At 40.4% G+C, this 12,864-nt stretch overlaps 1 protein-coding gene across 6 annotated transcripts in view; it reads left to right on the top strand.

Annotated features, from left to right (window-relative positions):
* The window catches only part of PLD1 (phospholipase D1), a 201,813-nt gene that overhangs the window by 91,981 nt on the left and 96,968 nt on the right, over positions 1-12,864 (top strand). For all 6 annotated transcript variants that reach the window (XM_023623137.2, XM_023623136.2, XM_070242373.1 and 3 more), the window contains 1 exon segment: positions 12,451-12,603. In XM_023623137.2, the coding sequence (XP_023478905.1) occupies positions 12,451-12,603 (153 nt within the window).

The raw sequence follows: 12,864 nt of genomic DNA, 5'->3' as shown, positions 1-12,864 counted from the left end.
TGGGTGGTGAAAATATTCTGGAATTAGATGTTAGTGGTGATGGTGTACAACTTTGCAAAATTAAAACCACTGAACTGTACACTTAAAAGAATAAACTAAAAAAAGAAAAATTTGTCTGACTTGATAGATGATAATTTTAGACTTACGTGTGTGAGGATGTACATTATGGTAAGTGTGATATAGACAGAGAACTTTAATTCATATCCTATGTCCTACCCAACGAAAGACTCCTGGTGACGTGGTATTCTCATCTGATTCTTATTTCTGTCCTTAAAGCATTTATCACAATGTTTTGAATGTAATAGACAATAGCTATTTGTCACAATAATAATTTACTGGAATTTTGAAAAATATTAAGAATATATATTGTTTCCCCAACCTTGAAAAAGATGTATGAGCTCATGTTTAAGCATGAAACTGAGCTATGTGTGTCTTAAAAATATATAAACTCTAAACTTTGATGTACCTTTAAACATATTTAAGATACAACACCAGCAAAAAGTACCATTAAGTTGGGCTCTTATTTTCTGGGTGTTGAAAGGATAAAAGAAATTACAAGGAAAAAATCAAGAGATTAGACTAGAGAAAGTTGAAAATTTCTGTGTTACAAAAAGACAATTTTACTGAAATAAATAGGGAAATAATACACTAGAAAATATTTGTTTTCAAATAAACTGCTATAACTTACATAAGTGTCCCCATAAACCTGGCGTGTAAGTAACATCACAGGAAATTCAGAGACTCCCACTTGAGGTATGTTCCCACCCTCTCCTAGCCCAATTGTGCAGAATCCTTGGGAAGACAGACCGAATGCCAAGCTAGGAGAGGAATGGAGGATAAGCTAGCCTGCCCTGGCCCCTGCTTCCAGCCCCACATCGTGCCTCTCTGGGAGGCTGGTCCTCCCAGCCCACTGGGACCCTGGTGCAGATTCCTCCTGACCACAACCCCCAGCCATCAGCTTTACCTGAGGTGGCTGCTACATGCCAACCACAAGGTTTCAAACTGCAAGCGCGTGCAAGTCTTTGACTGAAGACTTACTCTGGGCTGCCTGTGTGCAGGGCAAACTGAAAGTGTTCCTAGCCCCCAGGAGCCGCCATCAACTGAGAGCTGGCAGGAGTCCAGCCCCTTCGCTCTGTGGGGAGGGTGACCCTGCATCAAGCTCTACACTGTCTCCTGGAGATCCCCAGCAGATTTGCAGCCCAACTGCCCACAATAAAGGGCTTGAAAACACATCCTTGATGCCTCCCTTCCTGCTCTTCCTGCCCTTCTTTCCCCACTGGGGCTCCTAATAAGCTCCCGTATAAGCCCCTTTAAAAATTACTTTCATTTACATCCTTGTCTCAGAGTTAACTTCTGGGGCAACCCAATCTAAGACATCTACTCAAGAAATGGAAGCCTTTGTCTGGTCTGCTCATTTATTGAGTGCCTGAGGTTTACCAGGTTGTGTTTTAGCTGCTGGGAAAACCAGTGAGCAGGGAAAGTCCCTGCCCTCAAGGAGCCCTGTGAGAGGGGTGCCGGCAACGGCGACACTGACAGGCAATGTAAACGACGTCAGCGCAGGAGGTGATCAGAGCCTGGAAGGAAAAAGAAGGCAATGGGATGATGAGGGACCTGAGGACTGGAGACGGTGACTTTAGCCCAGGAGTCGAGGGACTGACGTGTGAGCTGTAACCTCTATGAGAAGGGGCAGCCAGAAAAGATGGGGGAAGGCTGTTATATAAAAGAAACATACCTCCCTCTCTTTTTAAACTCTGCATTAAACCAGGCTTCAACCAGGACAATCTAAAAAGTTAGACTCCTCCCTACAATTGAATGTGTCATCATTTTAAATTGTGTAAATCTTCCCGTAAAGATTGGAGTCTTGGCTCCACATTAATAGTGTTTCGTGAGTCACATTTGTGGGGTATAAAATATCAGTACCAAATAAAGATGATAGGATATAGCTGACAAAATTAGTTTAGAAGGTTTCCCATACTAGAAGGCTATTGATATCTTAAACAGGAGTTACTTTTGAGGACGACACTCCTTTATAACCCTTTTTTATTTTCGTACCCATAAAAAAACATTGATTACTTTCTTATTTATTCCATATTGATGAATTGACATAAGGCAAACAGGGCAATCAAACTTTCAGTCGAGTCTCGTAATGATCTTGTCTCAGGGACAAGTCAAAAGAAAAACAAAGGCAAACAGAGTAAACATTTCTTCCCACAATTTAAATGTCTGCTTAAACAGCACGTCTATTGAGCAGGGTCTCTGTACTTGTTTGCGGACTAGATGATAAGTTTCTTAAATAATATCTTAATAGAAAAAGAGAAGTATAGATTTTAAGGAATAAATATTGCATTTACTTTACTCAACCATGAACTTGTCAACTTGCAAAAACAGAAACCAGTTTAAGAGTAAAGCGTTTATTTGGGATCAAAGAATTGCAATTTGGGGAGCACAGATTCAGGTAGAAAAACCCAAATGGTGTCCCACTAGCGAGTAAAAGTCAGGGGTCTTTAAAGGCACAGAAGGAAGGTTGTATTACAAAGAGTTTTAATTGGAGCTGGAGGCAGAGAGCTAGTCTTGACTAAACATTGACTATTGATTCTATCTTCAGAAAGTCCACAATGCTCTGTCTTTGTGACTAAGATGTTCCTTCTCCTGCTGACTTCTCAAAACAATTACTCATAAAACAATGGCTGGTTTGGCCCAGTCCATAGGCTTGGCCCAGTCCAAGGTTCAAGACAGCAAGGCAGTGTCTCTGGAAAGCCGGCTCCAACTCCATTTTAAAATGGCTCCACTCTAGTCAATTTTGACGTTTCTCCCTTTTGATTGAGACCCTTCTTTGAAAGCATTCTGATCAACCATTTGAAAACATTGCTGATCGACTGTTAGAAAGCATTGCTGAGCAGCCATCAAAGCATTTTTGGTCCCTCATCACCAGGAAGGCTCACTGCTGGTACATCGTGTCCACGTAGGAGGGAAAGTGGTTTCCTTAAGAGTCTTCAGCCACATTTGAACAGCAAGAGGACCAGGGCAGAGGAAAGCCTTACCGTCAAGTTCCTTTAAGGGCAAATAGTGTCTGTAGTTCCTTGACGTTTCTCAGGTGATGGCTCCTAAGCCTTAGCAATCATTTTAAAGCACTGAGGGACCATTATCTGAGTGGTGTTTTTATAACATCGAGCTATGCAGAAGAGGCAAAGTTTTACAATAGTGAGAATTCCTATAATAATAAACAAAACTCTGAGTCCAAATTGGTGAATGGACCTGAACCAGGAGGCAGTTCCTGAGGGTTTCTGAATTCTAGAGGGATCAGGTAGAAAGAAAAAGTAAATGTTTCAGCTTTGTTCACAAAGGTATATCTTACCAAATTGTTGATAGCCTAAGAGAAGAGATTTCTGTAAATCTGTGAAAACAAAACATTCGAGCACCCGCCTCGGTTTGTGTAGTCCCATGTGACTAATATTTGTTCTGGACCTTTTGCTGGCAGTTCTATGAAGCCATCAGTCTGTCCGTTGGAGTTCTGTAATTTATTATGCAGCTCAGCTTTATGATCTGAGAGTTTATCAGAAGCCTGTATTCTAGCGTGTCACAAGCCTTTCCATGAATCTGACTGAAGATGAAGCATATTTGCAAAAGCATCATAGAGTAAAACAAATAACTGTCTGTAAATGACAAAAGACTTAAAATGGCATGGTTAAAGATTTGATTTCAATGCAATTGACAAAGGAATTTGGTTATTTCTGTGACATACAGCATTTTAAGATAACTAGAATTATGACTGATAACATTATACCAGGACATACCAGATTTTTAAAAATTTCATACAATTTTTACAACATTTATATTAATAGCATGTGACTACAAGGAGATCCAAAAAGGAGATTTAGCATCACTTATTTGACAATGCTTCCCATGTAATTTAACATATCAAATAAACTAGTTAGTTTAATATTTCCCTTTTTATAAGAAGAGAGAACAAATTCTTTGATAAGTCCTAGGGCCCACTGGAAATTCTCAGTTACTTCAGGTCAAAAAAAAAAAGATTTTATGAAGGATTTTAATTTTGGGAAGTTTGTCAAAAATATCAAAAGGTTTTAAAACACTTGGTCAAATAAGATTATAGGTCACTGTGAAACAATACTTGGTTATCCATTTAACCAAAGTGACAACAGAAGATGTTAAAGGCAAACACAGAGAGTTAAACAGTTAAAAAACCTTAACTCTCTTAATAGAGAGACCTCAGCTTTTTTTTCTTTCTTTTTTTTGTGGGGGGCGGAGAAAGATTGGCCCTGAGCTAACATCTGTTGCCAATCTTACTCTTTTTGCTTAAGGAAGATTGTTGCTGAGCTAACAACTGTGCCAATCTTTCTCTACTTTATGTGGGACACTGCCATAGCATGGCTTGACGAGCGGTGCTAGGTCTGCGCCCAGGATCCGAACCTGCGAATCCTGGGCCACTGAAGTGGAGCACATGAACTTAAACACTATGCCACTGGGCTGGCCCAGAGACCTCAGCTTTTTGAACATAGGCAATTATTTTGACAAAATATAGCATCCTTGCCTTTTAGATAGACTGACTTAAAAATAAAGAAAAAACCTTTCAGAATCTCTTTATCAAGAGTAGAAAAAAATCTGTCCTTTTAAGAGAGAGAAAACCAGGGGCCAGCCCAGTGGCACAGCAGTTAAGTTCTCAAGTTCTGCTTCAGTGGCCTGGGGTTCACCAGTTCGGATCCCAGGTGCAGACCTACACACCGCTTCTCAGGCCATGCTGTGGCAGGCATCCTACTTATAAAGTAGAGGGAGACGGGCACGGATGTTAGCTCAGGGCCAGTCTTCCTGAGCAAAAAGAGGAGGATTGACAATGGATGTTAGCTCAGGGCTAATCTTCCTTAAAAAAATTTTTTTAAAAAGAGAGAGAGAAAACCAAATTCTAATTTTGCCCCAGTTAACTTTTGATATTAAAACTCATTTACTTAATTAAATTTATTCCAATCTTAGCCAACTTGACCATGCATAAAACTCTTCTTATGGTTCCTCTTCCACAAATTTTCTATAACTTTCTTTTTAACATTCAATATTTGTCCTTTCCTCTTTCACATAACATTTTACTTTGGGACAAATTTACTTTCTTAGGAAAACAACAACAACAAAAAATCTCCATTCCTTATACCTTCTTTACTGAAAACATATTTTCTCATACCATAAATTTTTTTTTTCCTGAGGAAGATTTACTCTAACATCTGTCACAAATCCTCCTCTTGTTTTTGCTTGAGAAAGATTTGCCCTGAGCTAACATCTCTTGCAAATCTTCCTCTATCTTGTATGTGGGCCACCACCACAGCATGGCCACTGACCAGCAGTGTAGTTCTGTGCTGGGGAACTGAACCTGGGCCACCAAAGTAGAGCACATCAAACTTAACGACCAGGCTACTGGGGATGGCCCACATAAGATTTTTTTAATGTGGCACAAGACGTGTTTACTAATATACCCAAACATCTTTAATGAGAAGAAAAGGTAGATAAACCTATGTTTAGTTATTCATGTCTAATATTTTATCTTATTTGAAAATCATCTAGATACTCAATAAATTTTTATCATTTTACTTAATTTAGAAAGAAACCTTAATTCTAAGCTTTCAAGTTACCAAAAGGTTTTGAAATTATTTTTAAGTACATATTCCATAACAAAAAAGTTCACCTAAAAACTTTTATCTTGCTTACATCTATTTAGTTCTCTTGTTCCCAATAACTATGTTTAGATTGCCTACAAAAACTTCATGAGACATTAGACAAAGTCAGCGATCATTCTAATCTTTTGTTTTTATAGCTGACAAGTTTTGTAACAGAGATAACATGAGCTCATTTGACTAATAAACCCAGGTGGAATAAAGGCTGCGTGTCTGTATCATGTCCATTGCTGATAACTCTGATGACTTGCCTATTTCAATCAAACCAACAAACTCAAATGAGCTTTTATTTACCAAAGATGATTCTTTATCTATTGACTGGAAAAACATTTGGGTTAGTTTCTGGTCTATTTCTTTTGAGATTTTACATAGCACTTGTTTGTTTTTAAGCCAATTAAATAGAGCTCTCTTATCAACTAGTCTTGACAATACCATCTGGAGGTAGAAAAATATCATGTATTTATAACATACATAATAGACACATACATGAGACGAAAACAGAGATCTTATAGCCTCTGTTTTTAAAATATTCCTCAGATTTTTGGGCAAGGGTGCCTCCATAGCAGTCTATATCTCCAAAATCTTCTTTCTTCCTTTTTTTTCCTTCACTCTTAGGAATCAGGGATAGTCTAGATAACAGTTCCTTGGGAGGTTACAAGTTTTCTGAGATAAACAGGGGACGTAAGTTTCTTATCAAGGACTGACATAGCCATCCAATTACATTATCCTTAATTTGTTTCTTTCACTACATAGTTTTATTTTAGCTTAGTAGAGGGAAAGCTTAGAAAAAAGATTTTCTGCCAGGCACTGGGTATCAGCTTCTAATTTGGCCAAATTTCTGATCATAAGTTACAAAATCCTTTCAAATATCAGGTTTCAGCCAGGACAAACAGGAAATGTTTATGGCAGCACTAAACAGCTCCATTAATTTTTAATTTTAGTTTCCCTTTGACCATTTAAGGGAAAAACCTAGCAGTTTACCAGAAAATCTCTCAGAGTCTCATTAACTCTGGGAGGGGCCCATACAGGGCCCTCCTTCAAAGGTAGATAGGGGTGTCTGTAAAGCCATTAACTTAACAGACTTTTGTATAGTCTTTTCTTTTAGGTACCTCTTATATCTTAATGTTTCATTAGCTTTTTGTAATGAAACTTTCAATAAGGCTATTTTGGAATTTGGAAGCCTTTGTTTTTACGTGCACTTCTTGAATGATCTTATCCCATTGGAGTGTTCCTTCTAATGGCCAATGTAATTCCCCTGAGGCTGGCAGCGGTTTGCTAGGACCCTAGCCACCAACGGAATTTAACCTTCATTTCTGCCCAGCAATATTTGGCTGAAAATGGGTGCAACCCACATTTCTATTCAACATATTTTGGGGCCCCCAACCTGATATTTACTAATCCAAGCTCTCAGGGCATGAAACAAGCTTAGTAAGATTTTGCTATTCTTTGTAAATATTTAACAGCTTCTGGGACCATAGTTTTTAAGCAAGTGTGCTAGAAGGTGGCACGCTTGATTCTTTAGAAATTAAAGATCCTAGTTCTGGTCTTAAATCTGCAGTTCTCAAGTCTAGTGTGCAAAAAAGACAAGTTTTGGAAGCTCAAAAGAGCCCCAAAGTGGCCACTGTAATTTCAGATCATCTTTTGTATTTTTGGTCCACCGGAACAAAAATTTACAGGAAGAAGGACCATAGTTCTTAAATATAAACCCAAGTGGAGTTCCCAAGGGAGGTTGGGAACTTTTAGAAGATGAAATTCCCATGTTAAAGCATGATCAGACAAAGAGGTGCCAGTTGCAAGCCCCAGGTTATTCCCTGTGCTTCTGGCCCACTGGCCCAAACAGCTGTTTGGACAAACAATACAAAAGACAGGATTTGAGTACTCACCAGATAGGGAACACAACCTCAAATGGCAACAACTGTAGCCAACTTAAACAGAGAAACCTTTCCAGATGGCGATAGCTGTGAGCCGGCTAAGAGACACTCGTCTCCTGGTCACTTGACCCCAGATTGGGCTATTGCCCCAGAATCCCAAAGAAAGGCAAAGACCTCACCAAAAGGGAGGGAGGTTCAAGCCTGAAAGGTCCCATGATCAGAGGAGTGAGTTGTCCATGGAAGTGGATGAGCACACACAGGGTATGAAACCCGTTTCCAGGGGATGCTGGTCTGCAAAGGTGAGATTGCTCCATGTCCCGCTTTCTGGCACCATATGTCAACGTACAAAAACAGAAACCAGTTTAAGAGGCAAAGTGTTTATTTGGGATCAAAAAATTGCTATTTCGGGGCCACAGATTCAGGTGGGAACCCAAATATTGCCCCCCTAGGGAGTAAATGTCGGGGCTTTTAAAGGCAAAGAAGAGAGGTTGTATTACAAAGAATTTTAATTGGAGTTGCAGGCAGAGAGCTAGTCTTGGCTAAACATTGATTGACTATTGATTCTATCTTCAGAAAGTCTATGATCCTCAGTCTTCGTGGTGTCTGTTCTCCTGCTGACTTCTCAAACAATTGCTTGTAAAACAGTTGCCGTTTTGGCCCAGTCCGAGGTTCAAGACAGCAAAGCAGTTTCTCTGGAAAGGCCTCCAACTCCACTTTAAAATAGCTTCGCTAAAGGCAATTTTGACAAGCTATACCAAGAATTTAAATTGGTAGACAGTGACGATGCCTAAATGATTTCACTTACTCTCTGGGACCCATCGTGTACCATCATTTAGGAGAGAGGGTTGCTTTGCCTGTTAGCTTGCTCTGGGCTGCTACAGATTATTCCAGGCTCTAGGAAGATGCCAGTGGACATGACAGACACACTCCCTGCTCTCATGGGTCTTACTTTCTAGTGAAGGAGACAGACGACAAGCAAGCAAAAAAATACTTCTAGCCAGTGATAAATGCTATGAAGAAACTAAACATGATGGAGTGGAGGGTGAGGGGTGTGGGGACAGCTTTTTTAGATCTGGTAGCCAGGGAGGACCTCTCTGGGGAGGGACGTTTAAGCAGAATGTTGACTGACAGGAAGGGACCACCCATAGGAGGATTTGGAAAAAACAATTAGTAGGCAGAGGAATAGGAAACATAGAGGCCCAAAGAACAAGTTTGGCAAGACTGAGGCACAGCCAGGCCAAGGTGATGGGAGATAACAGTAGGAGATGAGGCTGAGAATGTGATGGCCAGCTCATGTGGGCTCATGTGCTGGAAGCATCTCGTTAGAACAGACCGTAGTCTCACCTTGTTTAGAACAAGAATATTCATAACAGCTCCTATTTATTGGTGCCAGGCACCGTGCTAAGACATGTACATGAATCATCTCAGTTAATCCTCACAAACTCTTCTGAGCTGGGCATTGCTTTTACCCTCATTGTCTAGATTTAGCCCTCAGGCTCAGTTGCCCAGATTCACACAGTGGGGCAAGTAGCAGAGCTGGATTGGAGCCCAGGGAGCTGACTTGAAGGCAGATGCTTAATTCCTGTGTAGCTGGTGCCGACTCCCGGAAGGCTGGTTGATGCATTGGATTCCTTTCTTGATACATATCCTCCTGTTAAAGAAAAAAAAACTATTGACAAAAGAGAGAAAGGAAGAAATCAGAAGAGTTCTAATGAATGGCATAATTAAGAGGAGCTTTAAATAAAGGCCAAGAATCAATTTACCCTATCTAATGACTATTAGAGAGAACAACTCATCATTGTCAAAACAGAAACCATTATCTTTTGCATTCAGCTTTCAAAATCCAACTGTCACTACTAAACAATTCTGAATTTCCAGGCTGCCACATCTCGGAGGGGCAGGGGAGAACCATTCATTAGGATGCCACGTGAATGGCACCCCCAGAGTTGAGCAGTGCCCTGACCGTGCAACACACCCAGCCATATCATTTCATTGCTGAACAAGGCTGTTTAGGGCCTATTTGGAATCTCTCTGTGAATGAGAGAAAGTGCCAATTCCTGACGATGGTGCAGCCCTCCTTCAGCAGGTGTCCTGGTGCAGGGCACATGTGCACATTGGTGCCTGGTGGCCTCTTCCTGAGGACATGTTTTGCAGCCCTTGGCCCTGGTGGTTATGCAACGAGCTGTGCTCTCAGGAGCCTCGCTGAGATTTGCTTTGTAATGGCAATGATGGGAGCTGGTACACCTGGGTAGGGGTCATCCCATTGTCATCCCACACTGTTGTCTCTGGTATGGAGCTCTGGCCAGCGCTGGCTCTGACACCATTCAGGTATCCTTGACTTCTAGGCAGTCAAGTTCACAAGTCTGCTATGTTTGACTTTATTCTCAGATTGGTAAACCTGCCAGCTGTGGTTTTAAAAACCTATGCCTCCTTCCCAGTCAGGAACATAGCACACATAGTGCTCTGGGCCCGTGCCACGCCGTCGGCTCTCTAGCTTGCATCAAAAGCCAAGCTGGGAGAAGGGACTGCAGCTAAAGAAGGACCTTTAGCAGATATCTCATCCATCTGATCTCTTTTAGCCTTTAGCCTGAGTTTTATCAACAGGCAGCTACATGTCTGGACTCAAAACTCAGCCGCATCAGAATCACTGAGTTACCATTTGATGTCGTGGCCTTGGCATTTATCTTAAGCAGTGTTAGGAGAATTCTTATAAAATGTGTGATTTCTGCATTTGCTGAAAATTATTGAGACTGTTATCCATTATATCGTTCAGTTGCCTTATGTTAGGTCCTAAATGAGAAATTTCCTTTGGAATTTAGTTTTTTTTGGGGGGAGACCTCTTTATTTCTTTAATTTATTCATTTGATAAGAAAAACCAGGAACTCAGACTCACATTGGCATACCAGCACCATAGTTATATTAGTGTGGCGGTTCAGTGTTTGCTTTCTGTGACCTGGATGTTTTCCCTTTATTAACTATATCACATGTATGTCCTTTCCTGTAACTTATCCTAAATCCATCCCATTCCCTTTTACTGGGAAGGAGACAGCCTATATTTTGAAAAACAAATGAATGAAATGGAACTGTGTAGAAATCAATGTGGATTTGTCTACATTAAATCCCAAATTATAAAGCCACTAAAACATAATGCGGCTAGCAATTTCAGTACAGATTTATTATGGATTTCTTTTAAATGCTGACTTCTTATGTTACATTTACAGTATTACTTAACTTATGTTCAGGTGTTCTGGCCTTACCTATCCAATCAAGTGCTTCATTTTATCTAATATGTGATGGAAGATGCCCATTGTTACTGTATTCAGTTATCAGCTCATGCATTTCATCACTACACAGTCGCAGGTGAATCTGAATATGTGGTGTTAGATGCAGCATCACAGAGCTGGCATTTGTATTCACTTTAAGTTGATCCCATCCTTTCCCCCTTTGTGTTCCCACTGTCAATGTCATGCCTAACATCGACATCCTTTCTGCTCAAAGTGTGGTCCTAGCGTGAGCATGGCCCGTGCGCTTGTTAGAAATGCAGAGTCCGCATTTTAACAGGATCCCAGATGATGCATGTTCACAGTAAAGTGTGAGAAGAGCTGTTCTATATTATTGCAGTAGCCTGCTAACCTGCCACACAACATCCCCCTTTCTCCTTCCTACGTTTGTTTCTAAAACATTGTTCCAATGATATTATCCTTCTATTACCTTACCAGGGCACGAGGATTCCCTTAATTAGTAAACAACTTTGTTTTTTTGTTAAAAACACAGATTGTCAGCCCTTTTTAATGAATCCGTGGTGGGGCCTAGGAGTCTATTATTTTTAAGAAGCATTTCAAGAGATTCTGATGATCAGGCAAGTTTGAGAAATACTGGTTCTGTGATAGAAACTCAGCGTCCTGTGCATGGCCTTCAGACCCTCCTCGATGTGGCCTTTGCCCGTTTTGCCTAACTACAGTCCCTGAGACCTGGCCTCACTAACCTTTCTCCCAACACATGCAGCATTTCCACACCGTAGGGCCTCTGCTGACTCTTCCCTCCCCGTGGGATGTGCACCTTGACCTCCCAAGTACGAGGTTCCGCTTGATGGGATCCTTCCTGGCCTCGCCAGACACCACCTCTCCGGGAGACTGTCACTAGCTCGTTCTCTTAGTCAGAGCTAAGGACTCCTTCCTCCTTCCACCCATCACTCTTTGCTTTTCCCTTCTAGTACCTATCCCATTCAACCTAGAGTCATTGTTTGTGCCCCACCAGCCTAGTGAGCTCCTTTGAGAAGATGTGTGATTTATCTTTGTGCTATTTCCAGCTCTGCCCTAAGTCCTCGCTTATCACTGTACTTTTCCATTAGGAAGCTTATAAATATAGATTGAATTGAATGGAAATATCCTTTTGAGAGGCCATATCCCATTGAGTGCCATTTATTAATGGTCCTTAAAACCACACATAATTTGAAATGAACAACAGATGATGTGGCTTGTTAGATGCTTCCTGGATTTTTTAAGGGGGGATTTTACTTACTGAAAGACTTACTTGCCTCTTTTATGAGAGTTTATTTTAGCAAACAGCAGCTCATTCCATTCTTCCACCAGCTGGGGGGCCTTCTCTACCTCCCACAAGTGCTACCTGCCGATACCAGGGACGTTCTTCCAGGCTTTGCCGTTAGTGTTTGAGTTATTTTGAATTGCTTGGTGCCAGTACTTCTTAGAAAAACATAATAGAAAGATTTTGGATTTTTATTTGTTTGTTTCATAGTGATTTTTAAAAAATAAATCTCCCCTGTAAAAAATAAAATTATGTCTATCACCTGCTAAGAGTGTTTACCTCAGACTTGTCTTAATTTGTTCTTTTTGTTTCAGTAATTCAATACACCTTTAAAAATAATTATTATCTTCTTACAGGTGGTTGATAGTGAAAGATTCCTTTTTATTGTATATGAAGCCAGACAGCGGTGCTATTGCCTCCGTCCTGCTGGTAGATAAAGAATTCAGAATTAAGGTGGGGAGGAAAGACACAGAGACGAAATATGGACTCCGAATTGATAATCTTTCAAGGTAGAAATTTCAAATATTTTTAAAAGAGTTCCTACAAAAATCTCTTAAAAACAAAGTTTTTCTCCCAACCTTAAGTGAAGAAGGAGGTGAAATAATTTAAATGTTAGACAGTTGTCATTTAGAACTCATCCTCAATCAAAAGTAACGAAACTACTTTTTCCTTGTATATATTTTTAAGAATAGGATATCCTATTTGCAGCAGTCAGAATAAACCATTCTCTGTGTTGATATACGCCTATTTTAATAAAATTGACTACTCAA

Source organism: Equus caballus, chromosome 19 (assembly GCF_041296265.1).
Source record: "Equus caballus isolate H_3958 breed thoroughbred chromosome 19, TB-T2T, whole genome shotgun sequence".
Lineage (NCBI taxonomy): Eukaryota > Metazoa > Chordata > Mammalia > Perissodactyla > Equidae > Equus > Equus caballus.
The sequence above is the reverse complement of the archived record's forward strand: the minus strand, read 5'-3'. Positions and strand labels throughout refer to the sequence as shown.